At 40.5% G+C, this 21747-nt stretch overlaps 1 protein-coding gene across 6 annotated transcripts in view; it reads left to right on the top strand.

Moving 5' to 3' along the window:
• tnikb (TRAF2 and NCK interacting kinase b) overlaps window positions 1–21747 on the top strand; it is a 77860-nt gene that overhangs the window by 36765 nt on the left and 19348 nt on the right. Inside the window, exons 14-22 of one of the 6 annotated variants that reach the window (XM_041967781.1) lie at window positions 3903–3989; window positions 8154–8351; window positions 9757–10053; window positions 13786–13950; window positions 15576–15818; window positions 16408–16514; window positions 16596–16711; window positions 18701–18792; window positions 20809–20817. In XM_041967781.1, coding sequence (XP_041823715.1) covers window positions 3903–3989; window positions 8154–8351; window positions 9757–10053; window positions 13786–13950; window positions 15576–15818; window positions 16408–16514; window positions 16596–16711; window positions 18701–18792; window positions 20809–20817 — 1314 coding nt within the window. The remainder of the gene's footprint in view (window positions 1–3902; window positions 3990–8153; window positions 8352–9756; window positions 10054–13785; window positions 13951–15575; window positions 15819–16407; window positions 16515–16595; window positions 16712–18700; window positions 18793–20808; window positions 20818–21747) is intronic. The other 5 variants (XM_041967783.1, XM_041967782.1, XM_041967785.1 and 2 more) reach the window with 5 other exon arrangements.

The raw sequence follows: 21747 nt of genomic DNA, 5'->3' as shown, positions 1-21747 counted from the left end.
AACTGCTTTAATTCTTGGTGTCATAGATTCAGTAGGGTGCTGGAAACCTTCCTCAGAGATTCTGCTCCATATCGACATGACAGCATCACACAGTTGCTGCAGGTTTTTTTCTCATGTTCTACTGGACTGAGATCTGGTGGCTGTGGAGGCCGTTGGAGTCCAGTGAACTCATCGTCATGTTCTAGAAAGCAGGTGGAGATGATCTGAGCTTTGTGACATGGTGCATTATCCTGCTGGAAGTAGCATCAGAAGATGCTCCACTGTGGTCATAAAGGGATGGACATGGTCAGCAACAATACTCAGGTAGGCTGTGCTGGTTAAACCAGGCCACGTTGGTACTAAGGGGCCCAAAGTGGACCAAGAAAACCTCCCCCCACCATCACACCAGCAGCAGCCTGAAGCGTTGATCCAAGGCAGGATGGATCCATGTTTTCATGATGTTTCCAGCAGATTCTGAGCCGAGCATCTGAATGTGGAGCTGAAATGGAGACTCATCAGACCAGCAACGTTTCTCCATCTTCTATTGTCCAGTGTTGGTGAGTGTGTGTGAATTGTAGCCTCAGTTTCCTGTTCTTAGCTGGCAGGAGGCACCCGGTGTGTCTTCTGCTGCTGCAGCCCATCTGCTTCAGGGTTGGACATTTTGTCTGTCCAGAGATGGTATTCTGCAGACCTTGGTTTGAGTTGCTGCCATGTGATTGGCTGATTAAATATTTGTGTCACTAAGCAGCTGAACAGGTGTGCCTGATAAAGTGGCCAGTGAGTGTATATCTGCTATAATGACAATCATGAAAATTGCTGAATTCACTTCTCAGTTTTGTTACCACATCTGTTTTGGTAATCACAAGATACCAACTGTCTTCACCAAAAATATTATTACAACAACTGACAATCATCATGTCAGAGTATCACAAATGTTTCCCGTTATCGCAGCGACTGAAACCAACAAACACTAACAGCAAACACACAGCGATGAGGTGAATGTGTCTGTCTCCATCTTTTTATCCTTATGGTAAAAGCAGAAAACATTCATTTCAACAAGATATATTTGATCTTGAAGATCACATGTAAAGTTTGTGATAACAGTTAAAGTGACTCCTTGTGGTGTCAAGTAATACTTATAAATGCACTCGTGTAAATGATTGTTTTAAAAAAATAGTCTGTTGTCATAATGAGCCATTTACAAGAATTTATCAGCATAAGCTTGTTTGATGAATATGACATGGCAAAAGAAGATTAAATCCAGCAAGTGACAATAAATAACTGAATAATTGCACTTTTTAGGTCATGAGGATTCCTTCACCTTAAAAAAAAAAAACATTTTTATCTCCATTAAAATTAAATGATTATAAGTTGTTCATAATGCACAGTAGCAAAATTTACTCCTTCTTCTCAGATTTTCAGATACTCGTCTCAAATTTTCAATACACAAAACTTCTAAACTGCTGCCTTATAAAATAACTATATGATAACTTATAATTAACTACATCTAATTTATGACACATTATGTCACTTTCTGTGACAAATCACAAACTTTGCTTAACCTTTCAGACCACACATCATGAAATGTTTAAATCTAAATGTGGGCTGAAGCAAATAATGTACATAATGCTCCATTTAGGAAAATTTGTTTATGGTTTTCAGACGAAGATCAGGATACATTAGTGTGAATTTGATTGCTCATCCTGTTCTTTTAAGATCAGATAGAGTATGCACATTTCTTACACTCCTTTTGATATGCACAACAATTAGTAATAATAAATAAATAACTGGCAATTCTCCCCCAAGTGACTGACAGGTGACTGGAGAAGGGGAATATAAGTGTCTTTCCAGACACTCATGGATCACCAGTATCACTACACCAGTTTAAAGTAAATTTTAGTTTCCTAATTAGTCATCCTTTAAAAACATTTACATCTGGCTGCACATTTCTTAGAGAGATTTTGTCCCTGAGCAAGTACAGCCATTATTGTTATATAAGGCTATTAACCAGATGTTAGCCTGAAGCTATTTCGCAGTGCTAATCAAGTTAGACGTTAGCACTAGATTAGTTTTAAGATAATGTGGGGAAACCATGTCATATTTAGTTTTCAGTGAGTGTATTTAGGGACTAAACATCAACTCAATTAATGAAAATGTTTACACTGAGGCTGAAAATAAACTATATAGATCAGGGCTATTCAATTCGGTCCTACAAGGGCCGCAATCCAGCAGGTTTTCCATGTATCCCTGCTTCAACACACGTGCATCAAATTAAATGGATCTAACAGCCAATCAAGTTCTGCACAATGACTAATTAATTTGAGTCAGGTGTGTTGAAGCAGGGATACATGGAAAACCTGCTGGATTGTGGCCCTCGTCGGACCGAATTGAATAGCCCTGGTCTAGATGCTCAAAGAGAACCTCAGTATCCACGTTAGCACTGACTAAGCTAATGCTACATGATCCACTTTAATTTAAACAGGATGCTAGTAAGGCTGCTAGCTGATTTTTAAAGTAAGTTATGGCATGAAAGTGTGGAGAAATAAATCCTGTAACCACATGTCATAGGTAGGAAGATATAAGAATGAAGATAAAGGAAGATATTCCTGACTTTTTTGTAAAAGTAAAGGACACAGATCAGACCGAGATGGACCCTAATCCCAATATCAGCAGCCATCAGCTCCATGTGGAGCTAGCAGCACAAAGATCCAGTCTACCACTTGACAGTAAACCAGAACTGATACCCCTACCACCACATCAAGCTCCACATCCTGAGTCCCACAACACACTTACCTTTCTATGCACCTTTTTAAACTTGTTGAAAATATTTCCACATTGTGATCTAGAATAATAACTTAAAGACTTAAAAATCTTGCCCACCTTCTGGCCCCCTCATGAAAAAAGGTCTAGCTCCGCCACTGCTGGGAGATTACATGATGGTGTGATCTATTTAAATTTGGAAGTTGCAATTTCCAACTGGAAGTGGTTTGAGTATAGAGTATTAAATTACACTCTGACTGGTGAAATGATTTATACTGAGCCTCTCTTTTTAAATGTGGCCACTAAATGAGAAAAATCCTGGACCCACCAGTGAAACAGCAGAGAATATGTGACAATGTGCAAATAATGGCTCATTTTTCAGGTGTTTATGGCAAAATAATAGCAAATGTCACTTTTTTTACCACTGGATCAGAAACAACTGCACAGCGGGATAAAATCCTGATTTTTCATTTTGTGTCAAAACTTAAAATTGGATAAGATTTTATTCACCATAAAAAACAAAACATGACAATAACTCAAAGAATATTTTAAATTTTTCTTTATGCTTTTGAGGTCCACTGGACTGCTAAGAATAATGACTTTTAATTAAAACTCTGATGCAATAAGGTTAAGGTCAGTTTTTACCAGAACTGAAACTGTTTTTAGGTCAAATTTAAAGTAAATTTAAAGTGATGGGCCCTGGTGAATACTGTCTTTTGATAATGCTGGTATTGTAAAAATCCAATGTCTCTTATGGGTAATGTCATCACACACTACAGTAAAACAGGAAATAAGAGGCTTTGAAAAAGTTTAATGTGAACTTTCCCTGCGGTGAAATGCTTCCTCAGCTCCCTCCCTTTCAGATATAAATGTCCTCCTCTTGCACAGCTGATTTAACATCTCCATCGTAATAAGCATGTCTTTCTCTTCTACTAATTACGGCCCCCTGCTGCTCCTTTCATGTTATTTCTCCTCTCCTGTTTCTGACTAAATCCCAAATCTCACACCTCCTACTTTTTGTCTGTCCTCCTCCTCTTTCCTCTTCTTCTGTATTTCCTGCTCTGCTGATGTCACTGGTTGCCTGGGCTCCGATTTGCTTCTGTTCCGCCTGGTTACTCTCTGATTGGTGGCGTCTGATGCTGGGCCGGGGGCTGATTGGTTAGGAGTATATCCGTAGACAGCTGGAGGAGGAGCAGAGGCAGCTGGAGATCCTGCAGCAGCAGCTCCTGCAGGAGCAGGCTTTACTGCTGGTAACACAACACGCAAACACACACGACCCAGAAGATAAAACCCAGAACAACAGCAGGCCAAATTAATCCTGTACGTTCTCATTATTTGGCACCACTTTGATGACTGATTTTTGACTGGATGTTTCTTTTATTATCAGAAAATGTTCACTTTTTTAACCAAGTAAAGTATCTTCATGAAGTTATTTAAGTAAGTAAAAGAACTAACTGCCTTTGAAGCAGCTGCTAAGGGCCACAAGCCAGTAATAACTCATTGATTGCTTCATGATTCATTTAGTCCTAATTTTAATAAAAGGGCAGTTTTTAATTGGTGGAAGTAAAGTTATGAACACAAATTGAGTGGATGGGAGTGTTAATCCAGAAGATCCAGGCTAAAATATCCAGTCAGTAAATTCCACAACGGTGAAGCTAAAATGACCGAGAACAGGCTCCGTGGCTGAGTACACTACTTTTTTCTTCCTAAGCCTCATGCAGCTTAGTAAAATAATGCAGTAAACCTGATTTTAATAAGTCTCTTTTGCAATTCTGCCAGATCGTCATGTCAGGTTTTAACCACAGACGTGACCTCCTGCCACTAAAAGGCAACTTTCTGATCCCACACTGCTTTAGTGATGTTGAGGTCCAGGTTCTGGAGATGATTTATCCCTCCATCGGACCTGTTCCCACTGATTTTCAGTCTAATTTTTGTGTCATTTAGCATCCCTCAGCTTTTTCTCCCTGTTTCCCTTCCTGTAGAATGGCTTCATGACAGGAATCCTCCCATGGAGACCATTTCTGGTGAGGTTTCAGTGAGCAGTAGATGGCTTACTGCCCAAGGAATTTCAAAGGGAGTGTTTATACCGGGTAAAAAACAAAAACAAAACTAAACAATGTTATACAGCACATGTAACATAACTAACTTTTGAAGGCGGTTATCCTGTAATCTAATGAGTTATGTTACCCAACATTGCAAATCAGCAGCTCTGAAGGCAAACCTTAGCCTGGGTTCTTGCTTCTGGAGTTAATAAATGAGACATCATTAATGTCTCTTAACCAGTTTTTCCTGCTCAGCAACAGGATCTCAATCAAACTAATAATTAAAGGGATTCAGCAAACTTTTTCACAGACTCGCGAGATGAATCCCAATTCCTTACCTTGACTGTTCCCGAGTGTTCTGCCGATGTAAAGACTCCTGGTGAGTTAAAGGAGCATTAGTCATCATGTCATCCAAATGGCCCCCAGCAACCCAGCTAAAACAAAAAGGGGGCACCCTAGCTTTGGAAAATGAGAATAAGACTTAAGGGGAGGTTTTGGATAACTAATCAGAGTAGTTTGTCCTCTGTCCTTGCTTCCTGTTCCTCTGTTATCCTGGAACGACTACTTTTATACTAATACGACTACCACTTTCTCTCTTGTCCCTGTGATTTTAAAGCGCTGTCCTCAGAATGAGTAGAGGGTTGAAGCCATGACCATCAATCATTTTATTGGCTAAGTGTTGATCATGTGACTGAAGGAACATGTGGAGTGTTCTCCCATCATGCACTGAGAGCGATGGATTCATGTCCTTATCTAATTTCATTAACACTCATTTAAATAATAATAAAAAAAAGATCCAGACAATCTGTAAACCACAAACCATATGTACGTTATTAAACACTATTATCTGGTAAACATACAAAGAAAGGAGTTTGAGTAAGACCCCTGTTTCCATGACAACATAGGTTGATGACCTTGGAAACAGCATGATAATTGGACGTGTTGAGCACGTTGTTTACTCACAGAAACTGTGACATGAAAGTGATGGCGATCAATGCTCGATCAATACGAGCCAAAACAGACTCATACATCACCTGGTTTTCTTTTCTTCTCACCTGAAAATGTATCCAAACATAAAATCAATCAGCACCAGGCCGTGGGCGTGTCAGACAAAGGCTGCTGGCCTCGAAATGACTCTTAAATCAGCTTCTTTGTGGGTGATGAAGACGTCATCCATTTGTCGGTGGCATCTAAGCAGACATCCTGAAGAAGTTCATTTACACACACACACACACACACACAGAGGCTGATGCAAACTTTAACATGCGTCTCAGATGAAAATGCGTCCTTTAATTAGACAAGAAGTTGCAAGAAACATGCAGTCGGTCGATGGAAGATTTGTTCTAGAAAGTTTTGTTCTAGCATGTTTACTGTTTCTGTTGAGAGTTTTGTGGCTCTTTTCTTAAAGAAAAGCTGCCAAAGAGGTTGGCATTTAAACACCAATTTCAGCACTCTGGTGTTGTTTTAGTGAGTAATAATAACTGGGAGCCAAGCAAATGTGAGAGCTCTTGTTTAATTTCACGCAAATTCATCTATTTCAACAGATCTCCACTTGGACTTGTCTGGTTTGGGCCAGTCGCAGTCTGTCAAAAATGGGTCATGAAGCATGTAATGCTGTACAGAGGAGCACCACTGAGGCATGATCCTCAGCACTGTATTACATATTTCATGATCCTGGTCCTTGGCACGCACTGCCCAGCATGTTCCACATGCTTACCTGCCTCAAAACATCTGATTCAAGTGAATGGACTTTATCAGCTTGTTATCAGTTTCTGCAGAAATGAAGGCTCATCTCATGATCTAATGGCAATTTAATTATGTTCTAGGTTTATATAAGTAGCATTATTGGGGTAATCAGTAATTATGGTTTTGTTTTTGGACAAAATTTCTTCTTTAAAAAAAGCCTCCTTTAATTAGAAGCTGAAGAGATAGTTAAACAAAACCTAAATGTAGTTTAGAAATATAGCCTGATGAAGCTCTTTATCTATAGCACATGTGTCAAACTCAAGGCCTGCGGTCAACATCCGGCCGTGAATGAATTATTTTTGGTCCACACAATCATATCTAATCACTATTTGACCTGGCCTGCCGATAGAGCCCCACGCACCGCTATAACACTACAAGTCCCACAGTGCACTGCAATTACATTGGTGTGTCAGTCATGGCTGCCATCGTGTACCTAGTCGCCTGACAGAGCTGCTCAAACGTAAGAAGACACTTTGAAACGAAGCACCACGACAGATACAAACATCTGGACAGGGGAAAAAAGCCTCCAAAAGGTTGAAGAGTTATTAACCTTTTACTCTGAAAAAGAAAAATGCATATAGAGCCATAAAAAATAAATGCAACAGATCTGAACAGACTCTTTTTTTTCATTTTTTTAATGATTAATGATGTTTTTTAGGCAATGACTCACAGGCTGTTAGTTCCAGGTTCAATATGTGCAATAAGGTCATTTAAAAAAGTTTTTTTTTTTAAATTTAACATTGAACAGTCTGGCCATCAACTTGTTCCAGTTCCTTTATTTTGGCCCGCTGTGTATTTAAGTTTGACACCCCTAATCTACAGCATGACCAATAATAATGAATCCGCTGCCTATCATTATTTTTCAGAGCTATAAAATTGAGTTTGTTTCCCTAAAAGACTAAGAATCCAACTGATGATTCTTTGTCCCTTACAACTCAGCAATAAGTTAAAAAACTGCTAATGTCTTTAGAATTAAGTTTTGTCTCTATTTTGAGGCCAGAAAACTTCGAACCGTGGTGGATGACTTGTTGCTGCCACTTTTCCATCTCTGCTGGTTATGGTGGTGTTATTCATACACATGCATCTTTGCAACATACGCTAGAAACAACCTTATGCTCTGATACACTTTTGATGCTTGGGTTGCTTGGTCTGCAATGATCTCTCATTTCTTTAAACACGGACATACTTTTCTTTCTAAACCTCTTGATGATCTGCTCAACATTTACAGACCTACAGTGTTTTAAAAAGTACAGGAAGTTGCTGTCTTTGTCCTGAGGAATTATTCCATTTATTAATCCCCAATGTCCATGCTGAATTTGGGGAAACAATAAGCATTTGAATATGTTACTACCTCTATTGCTACTATTTAAAGCTTTCTATGGGCATATATGTCTGTAAATATTATATAAATTCTAGTGCATGTCTCTCAACATACACTGTAATAAACTATTGTAAAGGTTGCTTTGTGGCTGTAGATTGTGGGGTCTGAATAGATGCCCAGTAGTGAAGTTTTGCTGCAGGGCTCCCACAAAGGTAATAGAAAACAAGTGTTAGTGCGTGGAGTGTGTGTTCCTTTCATCTCTTCCAGTTTAACCTTTGCTCTCCTGTTATCTTTGTATTCTGCAGGAGTACAAGAGGAAGCAGATTGAGGAGCAGCGTCAGGCCGAGCGGCTGCAGAGGCAGCTGCAGCAGGAGCGAGCGTACCTGGTGTCGCTGCAGCAGCAGCAGCAGGAGCCTCCACGGCCGCCGCAGGACAAGAAGCAGCTGTACCACTACAAAGACCAGGCGCCCAGCACCAACGATAAACCCGCATGGGCTAAAGAGGTAGCGCTTGCACAGGCTGCCAGTCACAAAATCTGTTTTTCACCTCATCAGGCATCACGTTAATGTGGTTGGCTCTGGGCCTGTGAGAAGCCACGTCTGTCCTTATTCGAGATTAACAGGTCAATACAAGTAAAACGTCCACTTGTTTCACGATTTCCTCACTTTTTAGAAGATACCTACGGCTGAAAGCTGGTTTAAAAAAGGGAACTTTCTGCTTTCAAATGTTTTTAATACAAGAACTTCGTGTTTATGAGGAGGTGGAGCTGAACCCCTGTGAGTTCATGTTTTAAGACAGGGAACTTTTTTATACAAAAAAGAATGAAATAAATAGACAAAGGTAGATTTTCACAAGGAAACAAGAAAAGAGAATACAACACACACACACACACACACTCGTGTTTTATTCCATATGAGCATAAACACACCCTGATGCGTTGGAGCTGAATCGAGAAGAGGTTTGGTGCATGTTGAAGTTGTGTTTGTGGAGTTTTTTACCCTCCAGGTATCACTGAACTGCAGCTGAAGAAGCATCTGCCATCAACCTTCGAATCACCTTTTTTTTTTTTTTTTAATAGCTGATGCAGCGGAGTGTGAAGTGTAAAGGCTGTGAAGATGTTAGCAAATGAAGAGTTTTATTCCAGAAAATTGCCTTTTGAAACTTTATACAGTGGCATGTTGGGAAAGTGTTGTGCAATGCAGCTGTGCTTTTGAGTTGAGTCATCACATAGTAGACGGATGAATCTCATGCTGCAGAGCTGAAAGCATGAGTCAGTAAGGACAACTTTGTTTTTGTTTGCTTTTAAATCAGCATATGTGTGGGGATTTTTTCTTAAACTGCATAAAAAGATGTGAAACATGGAAAGTCGTTGCATCCCTCAGTCTCTGCTCCACACACATTCTGGATCATTCCTTTAACTGTTTTTCTTTAATAACTGATCCCTTTGTAGAAACTTTTTGCAAACCAATCACATTGTTTCATTAAGTTGTTTTTATTTTACAGGAAACAAGGATCAAAGGTTTGATACAGAGCTCTGAAAATCTGCCAGGTTGTTGATCTTTTGAATGAGCTGTTGAAATGCTTAGTTTAATTTTTAAGTTTTAATTTTTCCTCAACTTGCAATTCTGTAAAATGATACCAAGAGAAGAGTAAAATTTTACTGAATGAACTGAATTCTGTTCTAATTTATTGACAGAATTCTATTATATACATTTCTTTAACTTTGCAGATGCTTTGATGAGCTTTGTTATTCAGTCAGTTTGGTTCATTTTCCTTTAACAGACTGAAGTGAATTCTTACCTTTTGCTAGTTTGACATTTAGAAACACTCTTAGCTTATCTGTGGACTTCTACGAGCATTCCCTCAACTTTTACCTGCTATGTTGTCAACACTCACCCTGCTCTTCAGGTGATGCGTCGAGCTCAGAGTAACTCTCCCCGCATCCCTCCAAAGAAATACCACTCCTTCAAGGAGGTACGAGACGTCAACCCCGACAACCTGCTGTTGCTCCCTGGATACAGGCCTAGCCGCCCCCCTTCATATCCTTCCCACGTCAGCCCCACCAGAGATCATCTTCATGTGCCTCGAATCCGGATCACCTGCGTACCCGAACCGAACTATGCTGAGCCAGTAATGCGGCGGCAGAGCCCGGGCGGGAGCCCCACCAGGCAGCCTGACTCCAGGGGCCGCAGCCCAGGCCGTTGGGTCAGTGGGAAGATGAACAGCTGCTTTCTCACCCTGCAGCCCGTTCAGGCTGCCTAATTAACCCTGGCTGCTAGAATGATTTCTCCTTTCATCTCTATTAACAGCTTTATCTCTCTAACCAGGTGAACTCACGTCCTTTAACTGGCAGCAACACAAACGATGATGTGACCTCATCTTTTTCCATTTTCCGCTTCTTAAACTTAACACTTCTCATGAAGGTTTTAGGATTAATTTTCTCTGTGACTGGTTATGTCGGTGTTTTCCAAAACTGAGATTAACTCCTGGTACAGAAATGCTGAATCACCTCCAACTTCTTTGATGAAATCAGGATAAACCTCCCTCTGTCTGTGAGGAAGCGGTTGATGCTGATTTACACTGTGTGTACTCTCGGTTATAACAATGAAAACACACACCACATGTTAATTTGGCATCTAGAATTTATTTTAGTATAATGTGAAGAACATGTATTGAGAAATTGTAGGCAAAGCTATTGTAAGACGTGAGGATAAATGTCTTTATAACATCGCTGGCAGTGCTGTGAAAAAGGTCTTAAGCCAACCCTCATTTCTTCATGTATTCAGACATGAATGTACGCAGTTTATGAGGCAAAAGCAAAGTTTGTACAATTCCAGCAAGCTTCAAAGTCAATCCTTGGTGTGCTCATTTTTATTTTTCAAAGCAGTCTGAGCCCTCTTAGACAGGCTTTCTGTCATTTCTTTAAGTTGTCTTTAGGAATAGATTTCCAGGCTTCTTGAAGGACTTTTCAAAGATCTTTTTTGGATGTTTTTGCCTTTTGTTGTGTTCTCTGCCCAGATGATCCCACACTGCTTCAGTGATGTTGAGGTCCAGGCTCTGGGGAGGATTCATCCCTCCATCAGATCTGCTGCTACTGATTTTCCGTCCAGTTCTTGTGTCATGTGGCATACTTCAGCCCGGTTTTACTTCCTGAAGAACGGCTCTTGATGGCCACCTTTCCATGGAGACAATTTCAGATCAGACTTTGGTCAATAGTAGACCGATCACATCTGCTATTACTACACGGATCACGTTTTTCATTTCTGAAGAACATCACTTTCAGAACCTGAAGGAATCTTCTCGATGTTGCAGAAATATATTTTTAACTGTGTTATCTCCTGCATTTTTCGTGGCTGCAACCAAGAAATTAGTTAAAAATACACTATCCAGAAAAGTAAAAAAAAAGCTTTTAAAGACGTTCGAAGGCCTAAAGAACTATTGTTCAACGTCAAAGATTATTTTTTTTGTTGCTTAGAAGCTAAATAGAATGAACTGAGGGCTGGATCAGGACCTTTGCACAGGGCTGTATTGAGCATGATGTGTGTGCTAAACTTCTGGAAATGCACCAGCTCTCTTCTTGTTTAAGTCTTCAGTAATTCTTTCTCAGGTCTTTCAATCTTCCATGTAACCACAGTTTTGCAGGTTCCTGACACTTCCTGGGTGTAAAAGGTTTTTTTTTTATGCTTGGGCTCTTAGTCTTTAAATTAATTTTCTGGGGTCATATTAAAGGACTTTTATAGTTGCTATTTTATTGCATGTGATGGTGTGATTGGATCTCTAACAGGTACTAACTTTAGCTAACAAAAACCTTCCTCTTTCAGGTTTCATTCTCATCATCTTTAATCCCAGGGTGTTAAAGCCTTTCTGTTTGGTGTATTTTATGATTTATTGGCTATTACATAAATAGTTCTCATTGATTTGCTGAATGAGTGATACCTTTTAACGTGAACCTTTTAATGCTCCTCGCTTCCAGTGTCACTTCGTAAAGTAGCTCCAGTGCATTTTATTGAAGAAAATGCAGCTCTTTACTCCATGATTGAACTCAAGGTTCATTAAATCAAAGCTTTAAAGCATGCACTTTCATGTGAACATCCCCTCACACACACATACACACACATTTAGGGCAGATCTCGAGGCCTGCCCCCTGGTGGCAGCTGGTAGACAGATGTAGGGCAGCTGTAGCTATATCAGTCCCTCCCCCTGTGGACATCACACATGGAAACACAGTCTGTACAGAGGTCTACCCTCATCTCAGCCTCATGAGATGGCCCCTGAAGATTCAGGAAAAGAAAATTTCCATCACGCACACATTCAGTGTTATGCTCTAAAAATAGATGTGCACCGTTTAGGAAGAGTTAACCTTCGTAGAAAGCATTGCAGTCAAAGCAAACCTCATTAGTGGCTGTGAAAGACGTTTGCAGCCATTATGTTAGCATGTGGTTCCCACCAGTTACACTGTACCAGGGCTCACTTCTATGGAGTTATGTACCCTTAACTTTTAGGGAAGCAAAACCCCAACTTCCTCTGTACATTGCGTAGTGATCCTCACACAACCTTCCTAATGGGTTGTATTTTGGTATTTCTGACTGCAACAATAAGAATGTTGTGCAGAGTCATTAGGTCATTAGGTTTTATAAAGGTCAACTGTGATGGAAAGGTTGATGTAGTCAAATGCACAAATTCGGCAAAAGCAAGAGGAGCTAAAACATGCAGCTAAAATCTCATACGACTTCTAAAGTAAACTTTCAGGGATTGTTCCCACAACCAAGAAGGAACATTTCAGGAATATTCAGGGTGGGCGTACATCACAAATTTGTAAAATTAAATGAGTTTGGGAGTGTCTGTGCTATTTAACCCGTTGGTAACAGACATCTCGTAGGTGAGACATGACAAATAAATGTGTATTTTACTCTGTCTCCCTTCCAAGTGCCTACACGTTCTTCACCATTGGAAAGCTAAGTCTTGAGATTTGAATGATGTTCATCATTCCATGCTACATTCATAACTGTACATTCAGCAAACACTTATTTTAGACCAGTAACAAATACTAAATAAAGTACTAATTCTACACTGTTCAAGTGGGAGCACATGGTTTAAAATTTATTTACATCTAAATATATATAAATATAAATATAAAGAAATGAGTTTGAGCTCTTCTCTACTGCAGCGTCGTCTAACAAAACATGGCATTATCAGGGATGTTAGACTGATGTGATGTATAAAATCACCCTGATTCCCAGTGAGCTCATATTTCTAATGTTGACAGCAGAGTGCAGTAAATGGAATATAATATTAAAATTTTACAAGAAGAACATCTATTTATTTATGCACATCTTAGATATAGTGCTGATATGTGGAGGATGAAAAATGTCTGGAATATTAATAAGTAAACGCAGAATTAGATAATACATGATTTTTTTTACACACATTTTGGTAATGGAAAAGTAACTACACATCCATACATCAACTACTCTAAAGGCTATTCATTAGAAGAGGACATAATACAGTATTTGTAGCCTAAATTAAAGGTTAAATTAAAGGTTAAATTATAGTAATACCCTTTTGATTTGCTAAATATTTCTGCTCGTCATCTTTTTACCTTTGTATTTGTGTTATCTTCAACCTTATTCATGATGCAGAATAATTCAAACTAATGCTTGTTTAAACCACAAAATAATCCATCATTGCACGAGTTATCAGAGATTAGGGAGCACTGAATACACCCTGATTTAATTCCACAAATATAAAAGTCTCCAGCAGGAATGAGATCCATCTTAGCCACTTTACAAATCCAGTAAATGGAGGCGTCACTAAACAAAACGGCTGCAGATGCAAACACACATGTAGGACAGTAAAAACATGCAGTTTGGATTAAATGGCTTTCACACACACAGTCTTGCTGCATGCCGAATGACTGCGGTCTGATGTGTGTGTCAGGTGGAGGAGCATTATGAGATGAACAGACAGACTTCTCCTGCGTTGCAGCATAAAGTCTCCAACCGGATCTCGGACCCGTCGCTGCCTCCTCGCTCAGAGTCCTTCAGCAGCGGAGGAATCCAGCAGGCCCGGACTCCACCCATGCACCGCTCCGTTGAACCGCAGGTGAGTATCTGACTCCTTCACCTGTGTCGCTTAAGCTTGTTTTTGCAAGTTTATGACGAATTAAAGAGGAATTTGAGGGTCATAACAAAGTTCATTCAGCAGGGAAGGAAAGTTGACTAGACTAGGATTATTTTACCAGGTGGGAAGGGTGGAGGTGGACAGTAAGAGAGAAAAACATGCCACGACATGGAGGGTGTAGTTATGTGGTGCTTTTTGCACAAGGATTGTTGTCAGAAGTGTAAAAAACTATGAGGAACATTTTATGTTATCTTATGTTGGAATATTGTATTTGGCTACAGATCTAGCTGTAAGAAAGCTTCAGAGCTCATATGAACACTGTGGTGGAGAAAAATAGAAAAATCATTCAACTATGAAGACATTCAGTAGAAAAGGAATATTTAGTTTAGCACCTTTCATATTTTAATCTATGATGTAGCCCATTTGTATCCCTTAAATATGTAAAATTAGATTTATATTTATGCTTGAAATGTCATACAAACAGCCGTTTTTAAAGTATGTGTGATGTACATCATTTTTTTCATGGTTCAGTGTTATTATGCATGAACATATAGTCACTTTAATTTAGTTCAGTGGCTTTAAAAAGGGTGAAAACTTAAACTGCAGACTGTGTGTTGAAAGTCAGAGCAAATTATTTATTACAGCCATCACAGGTCTAATATGAATGATAGTTAATCAGCTATATCGTTACCTCATTATGTGTCAGAAACAGATAAAAGTAAAACTTTACTTCATTTCTAACCCAAGCTTAAATTTGATTGGCTCAGAACACAGAAGCCTGAGGAGTGAGGTCTCCCTCTACTTTATAATGCAGCTTGTAATCCAGAAATTAATCTCAGCAAAATGTTTTAAAGCAGTTTTAAATTCCTTAAATTCAACCAGAGGAGCCAAGAGGCTACAGGAGAAGCTGCAGGAGAAGCTGCAGGAGAAGCTGCAGGAGAAGCTGCAGGAGGAGCTGCAGGAGGAGCTGCAGGAGGAGCTGCAGGAGAAGCTGCAGGAGAAGCTGCAGGAGGAGCTGCAGGAGGAGCTGCAGGAGAAGCGAGGATACACTAGTGTAACCTTATCTGCCGTGTGGAGGAGGGCGGGACATGTTAATCCCACATTTTAAATGTACTTTCGGTCCCTCTCCTTGGCATCAGTGCAGAATTAATTCCTATTAAGTTGTTCTGATAGGATCTCAGGGCTGTGTGGATTTCATCTGGCTTGTGGTGCTCGGAGGAGAGACGAGTGCAGGTTTGGAGATTTGGTAACAGCTTTTTTGGTTCTGTTAAAGGAGCTGCAGAACCTGCAGGTTTAGTTCTTCTCAGGTGTTTCTAACCATAAAGAAGTGGTTGTCTGCGGCTCTGTTTTGCTTGGCTCAGACTTGCAGCAGTGGAAACTGTTGACTTGTTGGAGGACGTGTCATCCTTGTTGCCAGGTTTTCAACATGATAGTGTGAACGCAGCATTTCTTACCCCCTTTCTCACCTCCTTTTCCTTCTCACCACTCTTTCTGCATCAGCTCTTCTTGACTTGCTTCCTGATCTCAAGTGAATCCTGATCCTGCTCTTCCTCCTCGGCATTGCCTGTTTCCTGCTTGCGTGTGTGTGTGTATGCGTGTGTGTTCAGATGGCCCACCTGGTACAGGTGAAGAGTCACGGCCTGTCAGGCTCCCAGTCTCTGTACGACCCCCACGGCGTGTCCTCCTCCACCTCGGCATCGCCCACCCCCTCCCGGCCTCCCATGCCCCGGCAGAACTCCGACCCCACCTCCGACACCCCTCCTCCCCCGCCCCTCTCTCGCCTGGCGCCCCCCCTCGACAAGCTGGACCGCAGCTCCTGGTTGCGGCAGGATGACGACATGCCGCCCAAGGTCTCTGCATGCCCCACCTGAGTGTTTTGTGTATGTGTGTGTGCATGCATGTGTAACTTTGCTTTTTTTTTCTTTTTCCAGGCTCTGACTTTGTGATGCGAGCATGTTTGATTTTTTTCTCTGTGTCCTTTGAGGCTTTTTGTTTTTGTGTTCATTTTTAGAGCAGAGGATGTGCTCTTGTCTGTGAATGTTGATGCAAATCTCAAAGTCCGCCAGCAGTGAAGATAAAAGAATTCTTATCTGTGGGGAAAAGCATTGAGCAAGTTTGATTTAATATATCTGATTGAATTTTACTTTTCTGTTGCTGTAGCCAGCACCACATACTCACATTCATTCTTCATACCGTGGCTGAATAAACAACAACATCCTCTGTGGACCTGAGCGAATTTTGAGATTCTGCAAGTCTCCAAGTCAAGTCGCATTAAGCTCAGTGACCCTTGAAATATTCATTTAAGTTTGATTTAATTCTCCTGAGGAATAATTTCTGAATGTTTTTGCAGCGCTCAGATTTGAACAACCTCAGACTGATCAAGATAAATCCTGTCTGACAAAACATAACTCCCATACTATGTTTTTTGTTTGTTGTTAGGTTCCTCAGAGGACAACCTCCATCTCTCCTGCTTTGGTCAGGAAGAACTCTCCTGGAAACGGTCCTGGACTTGGTCCTCGGGCCGGAGCTCACCTCATACGGGCCAGGTACGCCCACACACATCCAAACACAGTTCCAGTAACAGTCTCCTTCATGTATGAGATTCCACGGTGTTTGTGTTGCTGTAGCAACCCTGACCTGCGGAGGACTGACATTTCCATGGATACGCCTCTGAAGAGGACGAGCAGCGGCAGCTCCTCCAGCTCCAGCACCCCAAGCTCCCAGGGAGGCTCCAACGAGCGAGGTGAACACATACACCCTCATCTGATGATTGACTGAGTCTGAACCTGCAGACAGTTCTTTGAAGATCCGTTCAGAAGTCAGAACTGAGCAGAGTGCTCATTGGTGGTTCTGGTCAAAGCCCATGTGGAGCGCTCAGCAAACCTCATCACTGGCGCCCCATTACAAAAAAATAGTATTAGTCTAAAGTAATAAATAGTCCTATATATGCTGCTCCTATTAATCTGATGCTGCCAGTAATTTTATAATAAATGATTTCTAAACATTCAGCTTTCAAATATTTTTGTTTCCAGAAATGTAGACATATATAACCCTTCACAAGTTATATGTGTGATGTTTGCTCATTTTAGATGTAGCATAAAGAATTAGTATGAAAACATGCGTATGTTTGGGTGGCTAATTTCGTTATTCTGACTATTAATTAACATCACTTGATTTACAACTGAGTCCTAAATGAATGAGTAGCAAAAATGTGTCTTCATCAGTCTTTTCGGTTACTGTTGATCTTTAAAGAAGTACAAAATTACTGATATTAATATTACAAATACAGTAATTAGATAGATGACATGTTAATTATCAACTGTTATGAAGACATAATAAAGACACAAACTTATAAATTAAATATATTTATTTCCTCCTTTGATGGCTGTAGATAACAGCACAAAATTTATTTAGAAAAATTCCCAAAAAAAGAATCTTGTAAAGTAGAAAACAACAAGTCAAGCTGACAGCTGATGGTGTGGTGATAAAATATTGTGACTACGTTGTTTTTCATTTTACCTCATTTCTTCTTTAGTTGAATATTTTTACTACTCAGCATTAAAGAGCTGTCTCCTCTTTGGTTTGAACCCCTGCTAAGATAACTTGCTACAGCAGAAGTCTCCCAGAAGATGGCACACTGTGCAGCCACTTTGCTAGTACCAGGTTGGATCCACTTTTCCCTTAAAAACTGCCTTAATTCTTCATGGCATAGATTCAGCAGGGTGGTGGAAACCTTCCTCAGAGGTTTTCTCCATGTTAACATGACAGCATCACACAGTTGCTGCATCCATGATGAGAATCTCCCGTTCCACCACATCCCAAAGCTGCTCTACTGGACTGAGATCTGGTGGCTGTGGAGGCCGTTGGAGTCCAGTGAACTCATCGTCATGTTCTAGAAAGCAGGTGGAGATGATCTGAGCGTTGTGACATGGTGCATTATCCTGCTGGAAGTAGCATCAGAAGATGCTCCACTGTGGTCATAAAGGGATGGACATGGTCAGCAACAATACTCAGGTAGGCTGTGCTGGTTAAACCAGGCCACGTTGGTACTAAGGGGCCCAAAGTGGACCAAGAAAATCTCCCCCCACCATCACACCAGCAGCAGCCTGAAGCGTTGATCCAAGGCAGGATGGATCCATGTTTTCATGATGTTTCCAGCAGATTCTGAGCCGAGCATCTGAATGTGGAGCTGAAATGGAGACTCATCAGACCAGCAACGTTTCTCCATCTTCTATTGTCCAGTGTTGGTGAGTGTGTGTGAATTGTAGCCTCAGTTTCCTGTTCTTAGCTGGCAGGAGGCACCCGGTGTGTCTTCTGCTGCGTCCTGGTCCAGACAACTGCTGCTCGCCGGATATTTTCTCTTCTTCAGACCATCTCTGGAAACCCTGGAGATGGTTGTGGGTGAAAATCCCAGAAAATACTCAGACCAACAACCACGCCACGTTCAAAGTCTCTTCAATCCCCTTTTTTCCTCATCCTGATGCTCAGCTTGACCTTCAGTGAGTCATCTTGCACTGAGTTGCTGCCATGTGATTGGCTGATTAGCTATTTCTGTTAAGCTATTGAACAGGTGTACCTAATAAAGTGGCCAATGAGTGTACAAATATGTTTTATATTTTTGTAACATGTCCTCACCTGTTACCATCACTCAGGTGGTTGGTTTATCTTGTTGGTCAGTTTGCAGCAGGATTTCCTTGGATGCTGATCTAGATCCTGATCTGTGTGTTTTCAGGTAATTCAGCTGCTAAAACCGAGGGTTCGACTCTTTCTTCCCACGACACCAAAGACGACAGCAGAGAGGTGACTCGACCCAGCAGACCTGCAGTGAGTACACACACTGTTCATTCACACAAACAAATACACACTTACATGCATCCATCCATCTGTGTTTGTCAGTCACACAAACTCCTGTACGATAAAAATAGCAGGGACTCAGACTGAAGGCTGTCTCTGAACTAACCATGATGCTGTTCATTCTCACTCTGCCTGTCTCTCTCTCATCCTGTCCTCCATCCTTCCTTCCATCGTCCGTCAGAGCTATAAAAAAGCTGTAGACGAGGTCAGTGATGTTTCTCCTCCTTCACCCCTCTTTCTATCTCACACTGTCCCTCTGTCTTTTTGTGTGATGGTTCCTCCTCAGGCCTGCAAAATTTCACATGTCACATTTTCACATTTCTAAAAAAAAAGTTAGAGAAACAAGATTAATTAGTCCACTAATTGTCACAACAAAGTCGGCACATGTCGATTCTCTAACATCGAATTAGACTGATGAAGACAAAGAAAGCCCTCGTAAACATTTTGGTTTTTGGTTCATGAAAAATGATCAGATAACTTTGAAATACAGTATGTATTTTTTAAAAAAACTACTATTCTGTGAATGTTCAGCTAACTAGCAAGTAAAAAATACAGTTCTCTGCTGAATAAAGAGGTCCAACAAACCAAAGCGGCTAATGTTGCGCAAGGAAGATGCGAGACATGCAAGAGTACTTTCCCTGCTGACATGTGACTTCATGCAATAGATATTTTCAAAAGCTTTATCTCTGTGATGGCATAAATCCTCAAACACTATCCAAAAAGAATTAAGGTTTGAATTTGAAAAATTCTGTAGTTTAAAGGGCAAAAAGTGAGTTTCCTCTACCTCTTCCCCCCGCCCCCAAATCGCCTCGTCTGCGAACGAATGTGAGAAGAGCAAACACACCGAGCAAACAAGTTCACCATTTCGTGGGACATGTCAAAGTGACTTATGTTGTGTTGTATGTCCAGGAGAAGAGCTAGCTCCGGGTCAAATTGCAGCCTCTTTAGCGCTCGCAGTGCTCTCCTGTTTGGAAAAACAAGCCCAGTGTTAATCCGAGTTATGTCCCTTTTTTATCCAACAACTTCGCCAACATCCGTTATTTTTTGGAGGTAATGTGGGATCATGGCCGTCTGCAGGTGAACGTTTCGTTCTGCTCTCCAACAATTTGCTTCATAAATATGAGCTGTCTTTGCTCGCTTGCTCCAGCCTTTTATAGAGATGGAAGGCCAAGGGATCGGAGAGGAGAGAGGAAGCAACAATTCACATGAACGTACATGAAGGTGCTGCCGGGCCGGCTGGTAAACGCAGGGCTGGAGATAAACAGAGAGACGGTGTGTGACGTCCTGCTATACTCTAGATGAAATTACTCCGCTAGTTCTTCACAGTGCCATTTTTATTTCTTTTGTCTAGAAATGAGGAAGTTCTGCTTATTGCTCCTTTAAATCCTGCTTACTTATATCATGTCATCTCGAGGCACTTTAAAGATACGGTACAGTTCAATCCAGGTTTAATTCAATTTAATCAAATTCTTTTATCACCTTTTAAAATGTCTTTATTCTATTCTATTCTATTCTATTCTCAGTCATTTAGCAGACGCTTTATCCAAAGCGACTTACATTTGAGAGTAAGAACAACACAAGCAAGAATTCAAACAAGACGTCATCATGGTGGTGGTAGTCGCTAAATTCTTGTTCCCTAACACTCCCAGTTTGTAGATTTCATTGGTTTACAAAGTTTCCTGCACTTTAAAATTCAAATTACCAGATTTCTCGTTTTCCCCCAAAAATTAATTAAATAAATAAATAAATCTTCCTTTACATGATCCAAACACCATCAGCACCTCAAACCTGACCCATGTGTCCCGTCTGGTCCATGTCTCCTGGAAGATGATGCTGCTGCAGTGTTTTCTCTTGTATCAGACAGGAAGTTGTTGTTACTGTAGGACTCTTTTCTTCCTGATGTCACCTCAGACACCTCTGCTCTCATCCACAATCACTCTATTTCTCTTTCTTCTTCCATTTTACCGTTCCTCTCTTTCTCATCAGGAGGAGCTGGTAAGATAACCCCACTACCCTCCACCAACGTCACCACATCTCCCCCACCCTGTCCACCTCCTACATGTAACGCTCATGTGCACAAAGTCCCAGCAGTGATATTTAAATGGTGGCTTGTGTTTTTGCTGTGATGCTTCAGTCCTAAAGTGAATCCTGTATGTCTGACAGGTCGGGAGGAAGTTAACATACCCTGATCATTTTTTAGGAAACCAGTTTTCATTCTACTTCCTTTATTTCAAATATCAGACATGTATTAGTGTTTTTTAAAAATCTAAATTTGGTTTTGATTCTAAAACTCAAATAGAAGTAAATAAAATGTTGTTTTTGTAGTAATTTATTTCTCAGAGCATCAGTTTCTAGTAAATGTTTGAAAGATGAATTTAATATATTAGTTGTTTTTTGTACTGTAAGAGTTAAAAACTCCCTGTTTTTTCCTTTTAACCACATTTTTGGTACTAATTTAATACATTTAATTAAATATTTTTAATAATTTATTTAATTACATTTTTCCTGTCTTTATTTATTTTTCATTATTTGCACTTGATTAAATTGAAGTTTCAGTTTGGATATCCTCATGTAAACTCTTCTGTGGAGTCTTTTTTTACTGAACAGCTAAAGTCTTGCTTTGTGAATGTAAATGAAATTAAAGTAGTTATAAATTAAATGTTCTTCATCTGAAACCATCCAGTCGCTTTGTTCATGCCGTCTTAGAAGACAGAAGGCCGGTCTCAGGTTAACACATCCAGAGGAAAACAGTGTCATTTGTAGATCATCCAAAGCAGCACAGCAGTCATTTTCTGCTGGATTAACTTTGAAACGTGCTGCAACGTGGCGACAGGACCGATGCATTGCTTGAGCTGACTGAAGCGTGTACGTGTGTGTTTTTATCTGTGGCTGCTCTGAAATATTAGAGGCTGAATTTGAAGTGTT

This window comes from Melanotaenia boesemani, chromosome 18, assembly GCF_017639745.1.
Source record: "Melanotaenia boesemani isolate fMelBoe1 chromosome 18, fMelBoe1.pri, whole genome shotgun sequence".
Taxonomy (NCBI): domain Eukaryota; kingdom Metazoa; phylum Chordata; class Actinopteri; order Atheriniformes; family Melanotaeniidae; genus Melanotaenia; species Melanotaenia boesemani.
Note: the sequence above shows the minus strand (reverse complement) of the source record. Positions and strands in the feature narration are given on the sequence as shown.